Raw genomic sequence first — 23,351 nt, forward strand, 5'->3', positions numbered from 1 at the left:
ACAGACACATTGACCCCCCGAAACAGGACACGTTCGGATACTCTATATATTATTTTATTAAAAAAAAATTATATATATACATATATATATATATATATATATTAAAAATTAGATATTTCTTACACAAATTCTCATTCATGGTACAAATTCATTCATTTCAAACATAGACCTTCATCTACATGTAAGTTTTATTGTCTACAAAGTATTAAGTAACATTATGCATAGTACATAGTACATACCATCGTTGCACAAAGCAGGGACGAAGCGGGGACAATTTTTGGAAGCAAAAGCGTCATTTCCCAAAAATCTAGGAAGTGAAGCATCTCAGAAGCATCTACTATACATATATATTTTTTTTTGTTGCATTTATATTAAAAAAAATCAAAAATACCAAATTAGTTATAGAAGATATGGAAGCATGCATATTTGTACATAAATCAAGATAGATATGACATACATTGTACATTAATGATTAATTATTCGAGCATCGACCATTTAGATGCTTCAACCATCTAGAATCTAAATACTTCTCCTCTTGTCTAGACTTTGCCTCTACCTCGATTGTCTAGGGATATCAGTCAACATTGCCCAATTTTGATCAAACTACCTAATCCAAGCCTTAAAATATGGTAAAAAAAGCTTAACATTCTTGATCGATGATTTTGACTTGATTGAAAGGTATTTTTTTGCTAAGGGCATGTCAAAGGAGTTCAACTATTAACACCACCAACACTAATGTAAATATAGGGCTTGGTGCTCTTGATTAAATGCTAATCACATACCCTCATACACGATATAAGCTAATGAAATGTCACAATTCCATTGATCCTGAATTCCTGAAAACTGTTAAGTCTACTGAATTTTGAATAGGATATGAAATTCTATTTTCTCCATATGAAGTTCGATGAGGCTGGAACCACTCACAAACATCTCGAGTCATTTCATCGTAATGTTAAAAATTTAAGTAAAAGGATGAAAATGAAAAATGAAGGAGAATGTCACTTTTACTTTAAGAATTTAACATTACCATGAGGAAGTTGTTGATTTGGGGTAGCATTGGATGTGCTCTAGCCATGAAAATTGGTAGAGAGGCTAAAGCACATGAGATATCCAAGACCCAGAAATGGTTTGGGCAAATTCTAACTGGTTTGGGAGATATTAAAATAATTAATTGAATTCCTAAGTCTGAACTTAAGAAAAATAAAATATTAATGGGTATTTAATATAAAACTGGGTTAGAAGGTTCCAAAAGTCATGGATCAAGCCAAATCTAATCTTAGCCGTTGATTAGAGATGTAATCTCGATCGTTGAAGGACCAACAAGAAAAGTATAAGAGAAGGCTTGAGGGTCAGTTGGAAGATACACCAAAGCGATCAGTCATTCGATTTGCTAGAGCGGGGTTGCTAAGCAAAGTCGAATCAGTGATCAGCAGCAAGGGGAAATGAGTACTGGACAAAGAGGCAGAGATAGTGCCCAGAGACCATCACAGAGGCAGAGAGCAAGACGCAGAAGCCAAAGCAGGCCACGCAAAGCCCAACAGAGATAGCGCAGAGGCTAGAGGGCCTGCGTCATCCACACAGAGGGCAGCAGGAGTGACACAGAGAGTCCCAGAGGCTGCGCAGTGCCTCAGAGGGTTGACATAGAGGCCAGAAGGGCCAGCACAGTGCTTCAGAGTTGCTAGAGAGGGTTTCGTGGGACAAGTTTTCTGAATACCTGTTTCCGAATAGAGAGGTATTACTACTGGTTGTTTTTCTCTGTCAGGTGAGCCAGTTTGGCACCCAGTTGTACTCAAGGAGATACTACATAATAATAAACCCTCAAAATTGTTGCACCAGTTTTCCTGCATTGCGTTTTTCCGAGGACGAGTTGTCCAAAAATAACGATGTCACTTGTGTGCTTGTTTTCTTTCAGTTATTGATCTATAGATGTTGAGACTGTATTGTGTTTATTTCGTTATTTATATGTTTTAAATAACTTGTTCAGAATTAACAAGTAGAAGAAATAAACCAGAAGAATACAGATTAAATTTCTGACGGGTAATACAAATAAATTTCAACAAGAGCATCTAGGAAGCATCTAAGGAGCATCAAGGGAGCACTTCTTGGGAGTGTCTAAGAAGCCCCAACCCAACTTAAGTCAAAGAAAAAATAAAAAAAAAATATTTAGAACCCTATGAAACACTGTGGAACTGCCCGTCTCCCTTTGGATCCGTGCCCCATCCGTCGCGGATCCAGGGAAGATCTGTCACCGGATTCGTGGTTCGGAAATCCGAAACCACGGATCGGGCTAGCACGATTCTAAATTGCCAAGAACTGTCTTCGTCGACCTGATTTGAGGTTCCAAAATTCTGAACCGTGTATCCCCCACAGATTCATAGGGGACGCAATTCTTGGTTTGGATCCTTGGGGGGGCGCTTTTCGTGCAACATTGGTACATACTACATAAAAATACAATTGTGATGTAAATGATAAATCATGATTCATAATACATAATCAATTCATCAATGATTCAATAGGAGAAAGACAAGATAGTAAGATAAAGATACTAATCACTATAGTTTTCTCATTAAGTCATCATAATCAAAATGTGTTACATAGGTAGTGCAATGCCAATGGAAAATAGAAATATCAAATAGCAAATACAAAACAACTACAAGTATACAAGCCTCAAGGCAGTAGGTAGCTCACGACTCATGAGTCATCAATCCTCATAGTCATCATCAAAATCAACATCACTGTCCTGATCATCATGGTCACCAATACCATTGCTCTCCTCTACTGCATCCTCCTCCCCTGTATCCAAAGTCGTCTCTACATCTGTTGGTGTGGAGGATGACCCCTCTACAGTATCACCATCATCAAATCTGACAGGTTCTAGCACTGGATCATTGAGATCCATGTTGGCCAATGCCAAATCAACACTATTGTCTAGACCCATATCATCAGGAAAGACATCCCACATCTTTGTCTTTCCCTTCAACCACCCTTCCCTCTACCTATAAATAAGACTAAGGTTGGTGTGCACATTCACCATTGTCTCTACCCTGGACTGCTTAAGCCTGCTCTTCTTGACACTATAAAAATTCCCATATGTGCTCCAATTCCTCTCGCAAAAAGAGGATGAAATCACCTCAGAGAGGAGCCTCATGGCTAACTACTGTAGAGGAGGGCTTGTTGCCCCATGATTTGCCCACCAAGAATAGGGCTTCTTAGTCCCCCTGTCTCTAATCAGATCATATCCTGCAAATCGACCAGTGCCAATGGAAAACTCTGCAAAGGCATCCTCCACCTCATCAAGGGATGCTCGATCCTGAAAAACCCACCTGAATGCATCTTTCCTCCCCTGTGATATTTCACCATCCATGTGAGGAGGGAATCTGTGGGAAGATCCACCATTCATCCACTCATGGATGTAGGATTTTGGGTTCAATGAGTGAGCCAAACAATGTAAAGTTGTTCAATTCTTGTCCCATCTATTGACAAGAATATCCTGTATAGTGGTGAAGAAGGCCTCTGATGATGTCTCATACTCGGGGCACTCACTCTATAAAATAATGCTCCTCACAGACTCAATCATGGAATCCCATCCCTCATAAACCTCTCCTAGGATGGGTTGGTCTGTATCTGCAAATCGAAGCAAGGAAATGATAGGGTCCATGATCTAAATAACTAGATCTACCCTCTCCCACCAAGCATCATTTAACACTGTGTCCTTCACTCTTTTAGAGGCTATCTGATCTGTCTTTCTCCAAAAAGACCAAAACTCTAAAATAACCATGGCCCCAAGAGCGGTCTTGACCTCCCTCAACCTCTTCAACATGATGAATGAAGAGGCAAACCGTGTATCCGCAATCTTCAACAATGATATATTGTTGTACTCCTTGTAGATAGTGAGGGCATTTGTATGGTTTTGTACAAAGTTATGGATATGCCATGCATCCTCAATAATGTTACCAATCCAAAGCACATCAAAAGCAAAAGATTTCAGTATTAAGTTCAATGAATGGACAACGCAAGGTGTCCAAAACACTTTAGGATATTTATCTTCCACAATCATGCCAGCAGCCTTGCAAACAGGTGCATTATCTGTAATGATTTGCACACAAGAATTAACACCTACATCTTCAATAACTTTAATAAACAACTCACCCATATATTGTGCATCCTTGTATTGTCCAAGTGCATCCACTGTTTTCAAGAAAACTAGACCATTCAAGGAAGACACCATGAAGATGATGAGTGGGTGTCGTGCTGGATCTATCCATCCATCAGAAACAATGTTAACCCTAAATGTTGGCCATGATGCTTTAATCGGCTCAAGCATTTTACCTCTTTTTTTGCCTTCGTCAACAATGTGGTTCTAAGCTTCTCTAACCCAAGAGGCATGTACCCTAATGGAGCCCCTTGAGTTAAAGCTCGGCACACCTCAATAAATAGAGGTGAGTGTGCAACATTGAAGGATATGAAGTTTTGATAGAAAAAAAGGCAATGGTGAGATCAAGCTCTTCCCGTTTCTCCTTCTGAAAAATCTTGTCCATTGGACCAAGTGAAATTGCCTTTCTTTTTGTTGCTTGTCCCCCACTAGAACTCTCAAATGGGAATTTGTTGTTGCCTTTCCTCAAGAATGGAAGGGGGTCATAATTCTTGGCTTTTTATTTTATTTTGCAGCCACATTTGCCATACCAACATTGAACTCTCTTTCCATTTCTTTCCTCTTTGATAAAGGCACCTTTGTACAAGCTCTAATCCCACAACCTGGTAAAGCCAACAAATGACCTTTCACATGGAAATATTTGCTTGTGAAAGTATTGTGGCAATAGCTGCATTTCCAACTCACATTGCCTCCTCCCTTCACCTTGCTGCTTGGCCCTTGCTCTCTTGCGACATATTTCACAAGGAGTATTTGTCAATGTTACATTGAGGAAGTCTTCCCTCAACATTACTTGCAGCAGACTCTGATGAAATTGGGAGAGGGGCATGTCCAATGGGGACATTCTTCCCCTTTCCTTGCCCCTTCCCTGCTGCCCTTGATTGAGCCATGAATACTGTAAAAAAATAAACAAAAAATGCACAAATTTGTAAAAGAAATGCATTTGCAAACTGCTGTAATAAAAATGCAAAAATATTAGAGAGAAAATGCACTTACTTGTTGCTTGAATCTCCTTGAAAATTCTCCCACACCCTTTGCTCCTTGCTCCTAAACACCCACAACAATGTAAATGAGTGAATGTGCCAAAAGAAATTAGGAAAACCCTTTTCAAAAGCCGCATGGGTCGTTGTTTTTCCGGGTTCGAGTCCACAAATTCGATCGTGTCCGAATCAGACACTACATGTCACGATTTCCGGACTCGAATCCATATGAATCATGTCGAATTTTATGGATTCATGACACGTGGCCCCTGTAGGACGAATTTGGTTACATAGGGTCACTTGTATTTATAGCCTTCCAAGGGTGTCCAATTTTCTTTTGGGCCGACCTGATCAAATATGCACATGTGAGCTTTTTCAAAAATACACTTTCCCTTGTCCAAATTGAGTGCTTCAATAGTCAAAATTGGTCCTCTCGAAAAGAGGAATCTCGTCTCATAGTTGGAATTTTTCACTGAGCTACCAAATTAGCATGTTGATGATGTGCCTAAATGGACCCAAGATGCCCCCAAGCTAGCCTTGACACTATTTGATGGGTGTTGCTTGTTCCAAAACCGAGATGATGATGGTTATCTTTGGGATGGATTATATGCTTAAGCATGTTAGTGCCATGTCACATCTTTTGCCCTTAAAAAGGGTGAAATAGTGCACCTAGGTGATGATGTCATGGTTTGGAGGCACTTTTGGACACACACATGGCTTTAAGCTACCTTTTGGAGTATAGAGAACTCATTGACCTATTTATGACTTACTTGTGGCATTTTGAGCTCCTTTGAAGGATGACATCATAATGGAGGAGGCAATTCTCCCACACATGTGAGCTATTTTGGCATTACCTGTTATGTTTTTCAACTATTAGGAGGTTCTCTTGTAAACTCACTCTTGTCTAACACTCAAGTAAACTTGTAATAGGGCTTTTACTGGTAAATCTATAAAAATAAGGGCAATAAGCCTCATATAAATAGAGGCTCCTCTTATTTCCTTTCATCATAGCACACTTGAAACTCTTCTCTTGTGCAAAAGTGTGATAGATATCCTTTTTTGCTACTTGGGCAAAGATGTGACCTTTTTATGGACTGAATTCTTGCGAAGATAATATGTTGTATGGAGATGTTTTCCTGGAATTGAAAGAAGTGTTTCTTGGAGAATTTTGTAAGTTTCATGCTTTATTTTCTATATTTTGCATATTGTATTTATGCTAGTAGGGTTTCTATTTTGTGCCATGACTAAATGTTAATTCTATGTTGAAATATTACTCCATATAATGAAAAATTGTTCTCTTTGAGACCTATAAGGAAACTTTGATTGTGCATTCCTTATATTTAAGTTTTCCCCTCACAAGGAAAATAGTTAGGGTTTTTAAGGTGGATGTCGTAGTCCTTCCCTTTTACTCCACCAAAACCTTTCCATTGAATTTAGCCCTAAAAGACTCCATTAAGCCCTTTTAGGATAAGGCACTAATCTTAAGTTGTGTTGACCGCCATATAAATTAATTAAATTTCCTTCCTTTATCTTTCTTCTACATGTTTAAGGTTAGTGGCGAGTGTTTGTTTGTAGAATGTTGCATAAAAAGTGAATTTGTGTTGGATGTTTTGTTGGAAAGGCAAATGGGAGCCAAAACACAAATTAACACACAAAACACACGAGCTGGGGCTCTTCTATTGATCACGCAGAAACTTGATTATTACAATGAACTTAGTGAAGGGTATTTAAACCTTTTCGACTAGCAACTTGCCTAAAATAACTTGACATGCAACCACACACTAAATTTGACTATGACTTAACTCGACTTGACTCAACGCTCAATTAATTGACTCTCTAATTTTAGATTATTCTCCATGCGGGAGTTAATTAGCTATTTTAACACTCCCCCTTAATTACGATCGCTAAACTAAGACATGACTCATGACAACTCAAACATGCATGTTGGTCTATGTCTCAGCTAGGCTTACAACACCCAAGTTTCTTCTATGAAACTCAAACACATATTTTGCTAATGACTTAGTAAATATATTAGCCAATTGATCACTAGATTTACAAGGCTTCAAATGGACTTCTCCATTGCTCACAAGTTCTCTAATAAAGTGATATATAGTATCAATATGCTTGCTCTTTTGATGAAACACACTATTCTTTGATAGTGCAATCGTTGAGGTGTTGTCACAATATATCGTTGTTGATCCTTGTTGTTTCTGCTTGAGTCCATCAAATACTCTTCTTAACCACACTGCTGGCATGTTGTTGATGTTTCTGCTACATATTTTGCTTCTGTTGACAAAAGTGTCACAATCGGTTGCTTCCTAGATGCCAATGAAATCACACCTGAACCAAGATGGAACACATAACTGGAAGTGCTCTTCCTATCATCCAAACTACTGCAAAATCATTGTCGGTGTATCCAATCAAATCCTTCTTTTCTATGCTTTCATACATTATGCCACGTTCTCTAGTTCTTGCTATGTATCTCATAATTCTTTTTCCTATTCTCCAATGTGTGTCTTTTGGAGTCTCCATAAATCTAGAAATTAGACTTACTCCTTCCATAATATCTGGTCTTGTAGCTGTGAGATACATGAGGCTGCCAACCAATCTTTTCAATAGAGTTAGATTGACATTTGATCCTTCATCATCCTTGCTTAACTTTGTACCTGTTACAACTGGTGTAGGGACAGGTTTGCAATTTTCCATCTTGAATCTTTTCAGCAAATCTCTAGCATATTTATTTTGACAAATAAAAATTCATTTTTCAGATTGCTCAACTTCTATGCCAAGAAAATATTTCATGAGACCAAGATTTGTCATCTCAAATTCTTTCATCATGGCTGCTTTAAATTCATCCAATTCAAAGTCACCTGTATAAATCATGTCATCAACATATAAGCAAACAATCAAAATATGTCCATGCTCATTTATCTTTGTGTACAAGATAGGCTCAATGTTGCTTCTACAAAATCCATTCTTGATCATGTAGCTGTCAATTCTACTATACCAAGCTCTAGGCGCTTGCTTGAGTCCATAGAGTGCTTTTTTCAACCTGTAAACTTTATCTTCTTTACCTTCAACTTCATAACCTAGAGGTTGTTGCACATAAATTTCTTCTTCTAGAATTCCATTCAAGAAGGTTGATTTCACATCCATTTGATATACTTTCCACTTGTTCTGAGTTGTTGTGGCTAGAACTGCTCTTACAGTATCCAATCTGGCTACCGGAGAAAACGTTTCTCCAAAATCTATTCCCTCTTACTGCGAGAATCCTTTTGCTACAAGTCTTGCTTTAAATATGTCAATTTCACCTTTCTCATTCAATTTTGTCTTGTACGCCCACTTCACACTAATGAGATTTTTGTCCTTTGGCAAATCAACCAAATCCCATGTATCATTTTTTTTTTAAAGCTTCAATTTCTTCATCCATGGCTTGCATCCAATTTTCATCGTTGATAGCTTCTTCAAATGAAGAAGGTTGGAATGACAACATTGCAAAATTTGAACTAACATCCAAATCATCATAAATATATTTCAAACTTCTCATCTTTCTCTTACCATTGCTTGACTCATCACCTGATTGACTACTGGGAGAATCTTGATCAATTGATCTGCTTGAAGATCCATGTTGCTCAAAAAATATTGGAGTCCTTGTTGGCGTGACTCTGTTTGGTGTCTGCTCTTTTGATCCCTGCTACTCATTTTTTGCTACATCATCCTCTTCCATCAATGGTGCTTGTGCATCAATTGTTTTTTTTATAGTCCCATTCCATGACTCTTGTTATTTGAACACAACATCTCTATTAATTATGGTCTTCTTGGTGACAGGGTTATACAATTTGTAATCTTTTGATTGCTCACTATAACCAGTAAATATTCATTTTTCATTTTTATCATCCAATTTACCTCTTCGCTCCTTAGGCACATGTGCATAAGCTATGGATCCAAACACTCTGAGATGAGATACACTGCAAGACATACTTGACCATGCTTCTTCTAGTACTTTTTTCATCACGCTCTTTGTAGGGGAGCTATTTATCACATAAACAGCACATGAAATTGCTTCTACCCAATACTCATTAGATAAGTTCCTTCCTTTCAACATGCTCCTTGCCATATTCATAATGGTTTTGTTCTCTCTCTGCTACATCGTTTTGTTGCGGTGTGTACCTGGTTGTAAACTGTCTTCTGATTCTATGTTGTTTGCAGTAATCATGGAATGCCTTCAAATCATATTCTCCACCACGATCTGACCTCAATACCTTGATCTATCAATCATTTTGGTTCTCTACTAAGGCTTTGAATTTTTTGAACTTTGTAAAAGTTTTAGACTTCTGCTTCAAGAAGTAAACCCAAGTCTTTCTACTATAATCATCAATGAAAGTGAGGAAGTAACAACTTCCACCAATTGATTGTGTCCTCATAGGTCCACACAAGTCTGTATGCACTAGCTCAAGAGGTTGCTTTGCTCTGTATGCAACTCCCTTTGGAAAACTTTCACGGTGTTGCTTTCCCAAGATGAAACACTCACAAGTGCTAGCAGGTTCTTTGATGGGAGGTAATCCTCTGACCATTTGTTTCTACTGCAACAATTTTAAACCAAAAAAGTGCAAGTGTCCAAACTAAAAATGCCATAACCAATAATCATTAGAACATGCAACTGTAAAAAATTGACCTAATCACTGTAATTCATGACTAGAGAAAAGAGCTTTTTCTTTGTCATCTGCACCTTTGCTATCAACTGTTGCTTGGGGGCTTGTCATATATAACACACTCTTGTCCTTGAAAGATAACTTGTATCATTTCTGTGTCAATTGACCAACAGTTATTAAATTATGTTTGAGACTAGGAACATAATATACCTCTGATATTGTCTTCGTCTCCCCCTGCTTGGTCAAAATCTTGACCACTCCTTTGCCATCTACATCCACAGTCTTGTCGGTCCCCGACTTTACCTCTACCTTCACAGATTGATCCAAATTTACAACCAAATTCTTGTTGCCTGTCATGTGGTTACTGCAACCACTATCTAATAGCCACGCATTATCAGAAGGTTCATGCATGGTATGGCAAGCTAGGAACATGGAGTTAGTACTCTCTATAGTGACATTAGCTCTATGGTTCCCTTGATAAGCTAACATCTTCCTGCAATCACCAGCATAGTGACCAAATTTATTCCAATAATAACATCTCACCTTTGATTCAACTCTTTGATTATTGCAGAAGCTTCTGCAGTTGCTTCCACTTTCATGTTCATGCTCTTCTCGGCCATCTCTCTGACCACCATGTCTTCCGCCTCATCCTCTGTCTCTTGAAATAGAAACCTGACTTTTGAAAGTGGTTTCTAAAGTGGAATCCTTATTTCTGTCTATCCTTGCCTCATGTGATAGAAGTGATCCCATCAACTCATCAACTGTCAGTAATGTCAAATCATTGGCTTCTTCTATGGTTGTTACCACAACATCAAATTTGGTAAACAAAGATCTGAGGACCTTCTCAGCCAATGTTTGATCTTTAATTTCCTTAACAAAAATTTTTAACTGATTTGCGACAATCATGACCCGGTTCATGAAAGAATCAATGTCCTCTGTCTCCTTCACCTACAAACTTTCAAAATCTCTCCTAGTATTTTGCAAATTAACAATATTAACTTTGACCATACCTTTATAGCTTGTCGCCAAGATCTCCAATGCTTCCTTTGTTGAAGACGTGATCATAATTTTTTGGAACACTACTTGGTGCCCTCCTTGTTGGATAAGCTACAATGTTTGTGCATTCTTCTTGTTGTCTTTCTTCCATAAATCCCTCTCTGCATTAGTGAGAGTTCATTCTTTTGCTTCATCCTCAAGTTCTGAAAACCCAAACTGGACATAATCCCAAACATCACGAGCCTGCAATGTGGTCGCCATCTTAATGGCCCACACATCATAATCCTTCCCTATAAACGTTGGGAACTAGAGCTGGAAATTTGAGAAAGCAATCTTTCTTCGAAAAAATCCCTTTTAAGCTTTGCAAAACACATTTTATTAGTTTTTATTAAAAAAAATCATAAAAGTTTCTTTATATAAAAAACACTTAAAAAAAACAACTCCTTTTTTTAAAGCCTTTTCACCACACCTTTAAAAAAACTTTAATTAAAAAAAAACTTTCAAAGCCACTTTATTAAGGGCCCACTTCAAATATATTGGAGAAACCTTTTAATAATCAAAGGAAACTTTAAAAGTTCACTTGGGGTAGCTCAATTGGAAATCGCTGTGGAAATGAAGTTTCACCGAACCAGAAGTCTTGGGTTCAAATCTTGTGCTATCCCCCCCGATCAGGGTGAGAAGTTGGACATGATGAAGATGTAGTCCTACCAAGCTTACAAAAAAAATGAAACTTTAAAAAAAACCTTTTAAAGGATATCTTAAATAAACTTTAAGAATTACTTTTAAACCTCTCATATATAAACCTTCACGTTATATGAAGTCTTAAAAAGACTTTAATCGAGAACTTTGAAGTTTGAATAAGTTTGAATTTGCTAACACGATGTGCAACGTAGTGAGGCTGCGTGATAACGCTTCTAATGATAAGGAGAACCGCGTTAGTGCTCTAACACTTTGAAACCTTAAGGAACCCATGTGCTGCCAAAACGCAGTAAGTTTACCCCTTGTAACGCAGTGCTTGCTAACAGCCGCATGCGTTATAACGCCCTGTGTACAACCTACAAGGTGCGTTATAGCATTGACCAAGAGAAAATATATTCTCTTCTCTCACACGGACTGTTGCTAATCCGTTCTCCCTGGATCTTTATAACCTCACTCTAATACCAATTTGTTGGAAAGAAAGAGGAGCCAAAACACAAATTAACACACAAAACACACGAGTTGCGGCTCTTCTATTGATCACACAAAAACTTGATTATTACAATGAACCCAGTGAAGGGTATTTAAACCTTTTCGACTAGCAACTCGCCTAAAATAACTTGACATGCAACCATACACTAAATTTGACTATGACTTAACTCGACTTGACTCAACGCTCAGTTAACTGACTCTCTAATTTTAGATTATCTCCATGTATGAGTTAATTAGCTATTTTAACATGTTTATGGTTCACAAATTAGGAATTGCACCAATAAATTACATTAAAGCAAAATCTAACTTTGTGCATGGTTAAAACTCCTCCTTTTCAGCCATAAAATTCTATTTCCTAACCCTAATCTTAGTGTCTATTGGAAGGCCTTGGTCCCTTGTTGTTGAGTTATCCTTAAGAAGCCTTTTCTTGTTGTTGATTATCCTTAAGAGGCCTTGGTAGTTGGTCCCTTGATGTTCATTATATTTAAGAGGCCTTGGTCAAAGTGCACCCTATCACTACAAAGAAAAAAACCCTAACTTATAACAACCGCCTTTTTGATCTTGGAATAGAGTACTTGAATTGTGATATGGAATATCGAGGCCTTTCTAGGTTTCACCGGTACTTTGTCTCTTCTTATAGACCTTTTATCCATCACCTTAAGTCATAGTAATTGAATATCCTTTAGGTGATTTAGGGAAGCCTCCTTTGTGGTCAAATACCACTAAAGAGTGGAGAAATGTTGTTGAGGTAACAGTGGCAACACTTTCTCTTGTTTCCATAAGGGCTGGTTCTGCCTAATAAGGCTTTGCACTGGGCTTGCTAGATTTTGCAACAACCAATCCCAAAAGGTTTACTGATGGCATCCATTCTATCGCAACCCAAGTCTAATCTAAGTAGATATGCAGTTCATCAACAGCAATAACATATCCAAAATATCCTATTACATTCATAACAAACGGACTCTTCTTCGAGTCCACATTGACCTTCTGCCTCCTGTTTAAATGTTAACAGATGTTTCTTCTCACATTTTGTCGCATAGTTGATATTTCATTATTTGGCTTGCCAACATCAAGAAATTCAATACTAAAAACGCAAATTCCATGAAGCATATGCCAAACCATTTTTCCTTCCAAGTTGGTGTTAGGTTGTGTTGCAAGTGTCATGAGATATGATTTTTATTTAACAATAAGTTAGGCCATGGTACAACAGTAGACCAGCGAGAGTCTATCAGAACTAACCCATGTTATATTCTCAGCACATCCACAACAACCATAGACCGTGTTCCATTCCCAACACATCTAGCACAACTAACCCTTGCTTTATCATCAGCACATCGCAAAAAAACTATAGCCCATGCCATTCCGAACGCAAAACAGTATGTGTTTTACCTGAGAATCCCCAAAGATTTCATTCCAGCCCTGTTTGTGATATAGAAGAGTAAAGAGAACAAATAAAATTAATGTGCACACTGGAACCTAGTATCAAGAATTGCTACTGATATTTTAATGAGAAAAAAATAAACTTACTAACACAGGACATCCTTCCTTGAGACTATTTTCAGAGCTCATACTCCTTACCTTTTGGGGATAGGATGATGTCGACAATCAAGCCAGATTGGATTAAAAAGGGGGAATACAGACCAGCCAAGGGTATGAATATTCACATGGAAATTACTTATTTTATCTCAAAACTTCAATTTGCTCCTCATTACTATACAAATACATGCAAGTATTATGCATTATGTAACACGTATTGAATGCAAGACTACATGCAGGTATTATGTAACACATATTGAATGCAAGACTACATGCAGGTATTATGCATTATGTAAATGTAACACATATTGAAAGCAAGACTACACACAAAAATTATTGAAATCTTAAAACCCAGTTAGCCGAGATGGATGAATATCATTTTATATCTATTATATTTGAACCCGCGACGTCTGGTCGGCAATTGCCATATCTTTTAACCCAGTTAGCCGGGATGGATGAATATCATTTCATCTCTATCATACCTGAACCCGCGACCTATGGTTGGCAATTGCCAGTTTTTTTTAATATAAAGAACTCGCCACTCAACCGTTTTCTTAAAATTACCTATTGTGTCCTTGTAGTGAAAAAACATATATATATCTACAAAACATACCGCAGATTTTGATGGGCGCTTCAAGCTCTAGTAAATTGGGCTGTGACAAAAAAATTTGCTTGCAGGCTTGGCAGAGCTGCCTAATCTCTGTATCTGTGATTGGGACGGGTTTGAAGCTTCTGGACCTAACGCCCAGAAGGCGGTCCACGATGTCGTCTACCAAAATTGTATCCATCGCCATCTGCGTCAATTCGGATGCAATACCGAATCTATCTCTCTACTATTTGGCTTCGGCTCTTCGGTTTTCCTATTCCTTTTCGTTTGGTTTACAATGCCTAACGGCTATTCAAGAATCAAAACTCGGCATTCTCTTCATTTATATATATATATATATATTATTTTCACGAGCACATTGCTATGTTGGATGGATAGAAAACTGATTCCTTAAAATATTTATAAATTTTTTAATGTAAATTTGAAAGATTTAGATAATAAGAATATTTCAATTAAATTTGGAAAAAAAAGGGTTAATTAAGTTGTAAAAATCGTCTGGTGGATATTTGTTTATAGAGTTTCAAATCGTTACCTCGAAATTATACTCATCACCGTATTTTCTATGTATTAGAGACAATTAAATTGAAAAATAAAAATATTAGCATTTGCACCATATGTTGCAAAGAAAACGCCGTAAGGCATAAAGTGACAAAATCCATTATCCATGTAGTGTGTGCATAATTCAACAAGGTGGATCTCTCTAAATTTGTTGTGAACATTTATGTTGTTGCATTTCTAATATTAAATTTCTTATCACCCCATGATGACAATCCCTATAATTATTAGCATCACAATTTTTTCCACTTTAGTGGGTTTACCTTCAACCTAAAGAAACATGAATTTGAGTCACTCAATTAAAAATAAATTGCTAAATTGCTATTTATCAGGTTTTGAGTAAAAACAATTAATAACTCATATTTACAACCCTTTAAATATTTACAACCTTTTAAGTCTTGTATTTATAACTCATATTTATAACCCTTTAAAATGACACTAACTATCTATATTTTTATTAAAATAAAAAGAATATTCTTTATAAAACTAACACTCACATGCTACTCCTATATATTTATGTTATATTTAATATTCGGTGTCCATCAATTGAATGACAAGATGAAAGCTCAACTTAATTGCACCTTTAAAACGTGACTTAAAAGTTTAATTGGTAATTATTTATTCAGTAATTTGTACATTGCTAATTGCAATTTCTCTTGAAAACCAATGTTTATATCAAAATTTTAAAAATTAACAGTCACTTCTCCGGTAGTCTAGTGTTTATTTATTTGATCGTGGTATCCAATGCGAAGATGATATCTTATGTGTTTTCGTGTTTCTTTATTTGATCGTGGTACTCAAGATTGTCTTTCTCCAAAGTATCCAATGTGAAGATGATATCTTATGTGTTTCCGCTTTCTCAGTAGGTTCATGTGATTATTATTATTTTTGGTGTTAATGTTTATATTTTTTTTATGGCCATCCATTATTTATTATCTAAACATTGATGTTTGAAAATTCGTAAGTGGCTAGTGTGGAAATTGCAAGGTATGTTGAGAATTTGGTTATCTAGTAAGCTTAGAGTCATTCTTGAGTCATTATATTTACCATCTTAGGAAGAAGAAGAAGAAGAAAAGCCTATTGAATTGAAAAAGAACCCTAAAAATTATTAGGATCGATGGGTCATTTTTTTTGCATCATGTAGCAAGATCACATGGTTAATTGATTATGCCACATGAAGAATTAGCCTTTGCCAATATTTAGGCTTATAACAAGGTGATTTTTTCTACTAATATTCTTATACCAATTTACCATGATAATTCTCTTTTAAATTAAAAGACAAGCATCCTTTTTTAGTGTTTGAACTTCATTTATAAAGAGTTTAGTGCTGATAATTAGTAGATTATATGAAATTTTGAAAATTGCACTAATATATTATTGTTGTAAGGCTCTACACTCCCAATGGAACTCATATAGTGAGTGGATAAAGAAATGATAAGTTTTTCAAATGGTGAAATAATTTTCATATGTGTGATATTGTGATCTAGATAAATAAAACCAAACTCTTCATTTATCATGTGTCTTAACTCTTTTATATCTCCAGTGTATTTTTTGTACAAATAAGAAGCATTTGTTAATCATGCATCATGTAATATGATCTCCAATCAGTAGAAAAAACTTAATATCAAAGAAAGAAAGTCAGAGGAAAATGCTTTTAATGTCCACAAATGACTCAATATTACAAAAGAGATGCTTGCTAATGAACAGGATAAGGTAGCTTGGGAAAAGTGTAGTAACAACTTTTATAAAGAATCCTATATAGATTTCCTGTTAACAACATATTAAGATATTTTAGAGAGTAGTTAAATATGTTTAGAGATGTGCTAAAGAAGATAAGGTCACTGAATAAAAAAGGAAGATAAACATCAATTCTTATTCGATAATAATACAAAATAGAATTTGTGGGAACTTACTACTCTTGAGAGAAGCTTCCTAAAATTTCCTAATGGTGCTTCTCCTTAAATAAATAGGTTTAAGGCTACATCTAATTACATCAACATGGATAACACAAGATCTCAAGGATATGGATGTAATTTAATTACTAGAGTTGATATTCATGAAGTGAGAGTGCACACATTAATATCTCCCAAGATTGAGGGAAGTGGAGGTTAGATTAACACATACATGACCTTTGTTGTAAAAGGGATCAAAACAAACAAATAGTTTGCAGGAGTGCATCATAAAAACCTATTAGATGATGAAAAGTAGGCATGTAGGCATATTTTCCCTAGTGTGGAAAATGAGTAAATTATATTTTAGTAGAAAATATTTTCCTTTTATTTATAAGGTCTAATATTTTAACAAAAGATTCGCCAATATTTCACAATTTTTTATAATTTAAAGCAAGATTGGCCGAAAATCTAAGAGATTTTATAATTGAGAGAAAGATACGTCTAAATAATATATACATATTTGGTTATCAATAAGACATACATATATATAGAGAGAGAGAGAGAGAGAAATTTTGTAACTTAAGGTTTTATATTAATCAAAGACCATATTTACATGGGTTTATAAGGATTTCTAGAGTGACCATGGAGGATACAACCTCTCATCGTTTGCTCCTTGAAAATATACCTTCAAGGTTCCTTAGGTGGATAGTAGAGCTACTATACTTGACATTGACAGTGTCCAGTAGCTTTTCTAGCCCAAAATCTGCTATGCATGGCTCCATGTCAAAGCCCAGAACGATGTTGCTTGGCTTAATATTTCCATGAACAAACTTCCTTTCATGTAAGTAAGACAGGCCTCTGGCTACTCCCTTTGCAATTTTAAATGATAAGTTTGTGTTTACAAAACATAATCTACTGCAAGGATGCTAACCTAGAAATGGCTATCTACCTTTCAGCGAGCATTGTTGACCCCTCCTCAAAGATTTCCTGGACAATGTCTATATTTTGCTACTTTTCAACTGACTTAGACGATGAATCAGTGGATTTCCTTCTGAAACAATTCTTAAATTTGTCTTCCTTCTTAACTGGAGCTCGTGGTGCGGATTTCTCAGGTGGGATCAAATCCACTACAATGCATGTAGTGTTGTCCCTAAGTCCTCTTATCCTCAAAGCCTCCTACAGCTAAACCGGTTAGGCTATGATAGAAAATAAACTTAAAGATGGTGACATCGATCACTTATCCTTTTCAACAGTATTTGTACCTTAACAATTTGTTTTGCAACAAGTTTTGCTGGCAAGCCTCGGCAGCAATTTGCAGCCTTCTCAGAGCTCAATGCATCCCAAACACCATCAGTTGCAATGATAAGCCTTCCTCCAACATTCGATAGCCATTGAAACAAAAAATTACCAGTCTAAATCAAACAGACACATTGTGACCAGGTATGTTTTTCCTCCAGTAAATGGATAAAATCCATTCCCTGCCACTGCAACAATAATACACCATATATCACCTTCCCATTAAAATTGAGAATGAGCTGCAAGTAAACTGTGAGAAAGCGGATGCCTCATAAGCATGGAGTTAAGTTTGATCCCTGAGCTTTGCTACAATCCTCAATTGTAGAAATATTGAAATTTTTAAGAAGACTCTGGCCATTTCATAAGCCGCTGAGTTGACAGCAGAGTTTGTTTGTTGCTGAGTCCCAATCATAGAGATGTCTATATGAGTTATGTCAATGTCTAAGTAGAGCTGTTGAATATGGAATGTGGGTGTTAGTCCTCATCTCTGTTCGACTTATGTCAAAGCAAGGATGCTACATAGGAAGAAAGAATTGGTTAATCGGTTGTGGATGATGGCATTTTTTCTAGAAAATGCAATACCTCCATCATTGATGGTCTCTTTTGAGGGGAAGCAGAATCACAATTCAATGCAATCCCCACAGACACTGAGATTTCAACCCTTCCTTCAACCTCTGGTCGAAGAGTAGGATCTATGATGCGCAAAAGGCGATGCTTATCATCAACAAAGTTTTGACCCCATGCTGCAAAATCCTGATCTGAAGGCCAGCATGCACAGAAATGCCCTCACTAGGTGTGATGTCAGTTTGACAGACAGCACAAGCGAACAATCTTGATACTGTCTGCACCGTATATTCTGAGCCCAGCGTGCAATGTCAAATACTCAATTATTAGCATGACAGACTTGCAACAAGATGCATTCTACAATATTCTCTACAGCTAGTTTTTATTTCAGTACATCACATGGAAAAGCAAGGATTTAATCCTTCGTAGCTGAGACAAATATATACAAGGCCATAACAGAAAAAGGCCTCCTTTGGACTTCTCTTACCTTAGTATAAATAACAAACCAAATCCTAAAAGGAAGGAAACACCATTCTATATTAAATGCCTAGAACCCAAAAAACACATAAAAAATAGATTAATGCTTTTACTAAGGCTGAACCGAGTATAAACTAAATCTGTTAACAGGAAAAAGATTATTTAAAAAAAAACTAGATTGAAAAATTGAAAATTCAAAAGTGCCAAAATATAAGCAGGGATTACCCATGCATAGCCACAATTCAAATTTGCAACACAATTATCCAATTTTAATAAAAATTTGTAAACATAGATTGTCCACATTCAAGGAGAAGCAACTCAGATACAATTTATCATGCTTTGTTCTGAATCCAATAATAAGTCTGAGTTACAAAACATAATCTACTGCAAGGATGCTAAGCTGGAAATGGCTATCTACCTTTCAACGAGCATTGTTGATCCCTCCTCAAAGATTTCCTGGACAATGTCTATATTTTGCTGCTTTTCAACTGACTTAGACGATGAATCAGTGGATTTCCTTCTGAAAAAATTCTTAAATTTGCCTTCCTTCTTAACTGGAGCTGGTGGTGCGGATTTCTCAGGTGGGATCAAATCCAGTAAAATGCATGTAGTGTCGTCAACAAAATGTGATGCTTGTCATCAACAAAGTTTTGACCCCATGCTACAAAATCCTTATCTGAAGGCCAGCATGCACAGAAATTCCCTCACTAGGTGTGATGTCAGTTTGACAGACAGCACAAGCAAAAAATCCTGATACTGTCTGCACCGTATATTCCGAGCCCAACCTGCAATGTCAAATACGCAATTATTAGCATGACGGACTTGCAACAAGATGCATTCTACAATATTCTCTACAGCTAGTTTTTATTTCAGTACATCACATGGAAAAGCAAGGATTTAATCCTTCGTAGCTGAGACAAAGATATACAAGGCCATAACAGAAAAAGGCCTCCTTTGGACTTCTCTTACCTCAGTATAAATAACATACCAAATCCTAAAAGGAAGGAAACACCATTCTATATTAAATGCCTAGAACCCAAAAAACACATAAGAAATAGATTAATGCTTTTACTAAGGCTGAACCGACTATCGGTTTTCCTATTCCTTTTCGTTTGGTTTACAATGCCTAACGGCTATTCAAGAATCAAAACTCGGCATTCTCTTCATTATATATATATATATATATATATATATATATATATATATATATATATATATATTATTTTCACGAGCTAGAGAGTACATTGCTATGTTGGATGGATAGAAAACTGATTTCTTAAAATATTTATAAATTTTTTAATGTAAATTTGAAAGATTTAGATAATAAGAATATTTCAATTAAATTTGGAAAAAAAGGGTTAATTAAGTTGTAAAAATCGTTTACTGGATATTTGTTTATAGAGTTTCAAATCGTTACCTCGAAATTATACTCATCACCGTATTTTCTATGTATTAGAGACAATTAAATTGAAAAATAAAAATATAAAAATTAATATGTTGCCTAAGTTTTTGGAACGTGGGAATTTGGGTACGGGAATGGTTAGAGATTTCCCAAAAATTTACAGGAAACTAATCGCGAACAGTAATATTATATAATAAAAAAATAAAAAATATATTTTTAATTATATAATATATATAATAATCAAAATTAATATTAAATCAAAATAATTTAAATTAATTTAAATATATAATCTCTCTTATATATAAATATATTCTCTGGGTGTCTCTCTCCCTGAGTCTCTCTCTTATATATATATAATATATTAAAATGTCAAGTTCATTATCAATTCTCTGACACGTGACCAGTGTTTGAAACAATCTGCGTTAAAAATACAAAGGAACAATTTTACCAATGTTTCTCTAGTTATTCTTATGACAAAAAGTAAAGCAACTCTAATGGTTAAGCATTGACTGCCACATACAATACACACACAATCTTCTGTGATACATATAGACAAACAACAAAATCAATACTCATCAGCATGACATCCCAGATATCGCCCTTACATTGAGGTGTCACGCGCTTTGTTAACCCATCAAGGGATTGCTCTAGTTTCTCAATTAAGGATATTGGTGTTAAGGATGTCTTTGGCCTTTCTTCCTGCGAAGGTTTCAACAAAGGCTCATGTTTTGTGGGCAGTTCAACATATTTGTCTACATGCTTTGTATTCCCCAACCCCAGGGAATGTGGGAACTCCAAAAAAAACAGTCTTCAAAGCTCCCAGAACTTTCCCAAGCTCCCATTGCAACTCCCACTGAAAAGGGAACGTTCCCATACAGTTCCAAAGCTTCCGGGAGTGCAGGAACCATTGGAACGGGTTTCCCACCTCTAGGGAGCGGTTCCCGTGTAACAGAGAAAAATTATAATTAAACATATTTATTATATAAGAAATGAAATGATATTTTAAGGTCTATGACACTAAAAATAGTCTATAAAACCATTGGTTCCATGTTTTTCGCTTTTTGCAATTCAATCATTTTCTGATTCAAATTGATGATGAGTTGGCCCAACCTTCCAATAATCTCCTTGCTGAAAAGGCAATTTCAAGAAACTGATGCTAACATGTTCTCATAACTTTCTCTGATGTCTTTGAATGCATCACATTACAAAATGAAATGTTTTTCTGATTCCACTACCCCAAACGTGCAAAATGTACACACCCCTTCTTCCCAAGCTTCTTTAGGAATTTTCCACCATCCTGTTTCACACCGAAGTTTATGCGAGTTGGTCCTTAAATCAGCAATAAGAACCTTTGCCCTCCACGGAATGCTAGTTCCAATGAGCTCTTTTTGTTGTAGATCACACATAGGGTTGAATTCCTCAATGTAGTACTTCTTCTTTCTACCCAACTCTTTTCCCCATACCCTTTTACGAAACTTTTCCATAGCAAAATTCTTTAGCTCCTTGCTATTTGTGGGACAGGCATTGAGGTAGATATTCCATTTTTGCATCCATGTGTAGTTTTGTTTCATCCATGTTTTCTTTCTTTCACTCATGCCTTCATTGAAGATAACATTATCCCATCTACCTACTCTCATTTTCTCAACTCTTTTTAGATATCTTATGAGCCGCACCATAGCAATTGCTTCGATGGGATTGTTCCTGTTTCACTCAACATTATCTCATAAGATACTGAAATTTTTATTTCGAACATGTTCATGATCAAATGTTTTTGGATTTTCTCAATTTGTTTCCATTTTGAGACGGGGGTGCTGCTAGCCCACAATTCACACTCATATAGCATCACTAGACAAACTAGGAGTCCAAAAAGCACTTTAATCATTTTCCAATCTCATAACTCTGCCTCTCTACATCTGTTTTGAAGAGCATATAATGCTTTCCATCCTCCTAAAATTCTCTTCTTTCTGCAGTCCTTTCAATTGAGTTTGTTGTTGAAATCAATCCTAAGGTACTTGTATTCATTTACAGCTTCAAGAATGTTGTCTTCAAAGAAGAAAGTATGTTGGCTCTGTTTCCTTTTATTAGAGAAAATCATTATTTTGGTCTTGCTGATATTGACTTGCATCCCCACTGCTCTACAAAAATGCTCAAGGGCATATAAGTGCATTTGCAATCCATGGGCCGATTTAGAAATCAATACAATATCATCATCATATAAAAGAAGCTTTATCACAAACTCCCCCAACCGAACACCATCTCCGCCTTGTAGATTTAGCCACTCTTCCAATTTATCAATATATAAACCAAAAAGAATAGGGGATAAAGGGAAACCTTGCTTGACTCCATTGTCACTTCTAAAGCTTTCTGAAATATGTTGGAAAAACTGAGGGGGGGGGGGGGGGGGGGGGGGGGGTGAATCAATATTTCTTTTCAATTTTTACTTTCACCAGTAAGATCACTTATATTTAGAACACAAAATAAAAAATAGAGATAAATGTTTTTATTAATATAATCTTTACAATGAATCAAGTGCCATATAGGTAGGGCTCCAACCCTAGAAGAAAACACCCAGCCTCCAACTCAGATGTCCCAAGCACCTACTTGGACTTTAGTGAGGCTCTGACCTCTAGGGATTCAACCCTATCTTATCCAAGGCACCAACCTTGAGTTTAAGAACACCAATCCTATAACTTCGCTTTGTCAAGATATGCTTGGTTTCACAGCTCCTAAAGTATTCTTCACCGAGCCCTGTCAATCTTCAGTTATCCCTTCACTTAGTCGCCACGTCACGTCATCAATCACAACCTTGTCATACAAAAAGTGTCACCATTGTTCTTCATAATACCCAATCAAGCTCTTCAAGTTACATCATCACGACATCAACACTGCATTATGATCTTCAATACAACACTTCAATTTGTCTTCAATGAACTGCACCAAGTTCTGCACCAGCTCTAATAATAGTTCTGCACCTTCTTCAAATCTAGTCTAAGGTTAGTCCCAAAGATTACTTCAAGTTACCTCCAAAGGTCTACACCAAATTTTGCACCATGACT

At 36.3% G+C, this 23,351-nt stretch overlaps 1 protein-coding gene across 3 annotated transcripts in view; it reads right to left on the reverse strand.

Annotated features, from left to right (window-relative positions):
- The window catches only part of LOC149161972 (serine/threonine-protein phosphatase PP1 isozyme 2-like), an 83,643-nt gene extending 69,216 nt beyond the window's left edge, over positions 1-14,427 (reverse strand). For all 3 annotated transcript variants that reach the window (XM_089437096.1, XM_089437095.1, XM_089437094.1), the window contains exon 1: positions 14,116-14,427. In XM_089437096.1, coding sequence (XP_089293222.1) covers positions 14,116-14,296 — 181 coding nt within the window. In that variant the 5' untranslated portion in view covers positions 14,297-14,427. The remainder of the gene's footprint in view (positions 1-14,115) is intronic.
- Positions 14,428-23,351: the final 8,924 nt, after the last annotated feature.

Source organism: Pinus tabuliformis, chromosome 5_2 (genome assembly GCF_031772625.1).
Source record: "Pinus tabuliformis cultivar Carrire ecotype Pingquan chromosome 5_2, CPIR1, whole genome shotgun sequence".
NCBI lineage: Eukaryota > Viridiplantae > Streptophyta > Pinopsida > Pinales > Pinaceae > Pinus > Pinus tabuliformis.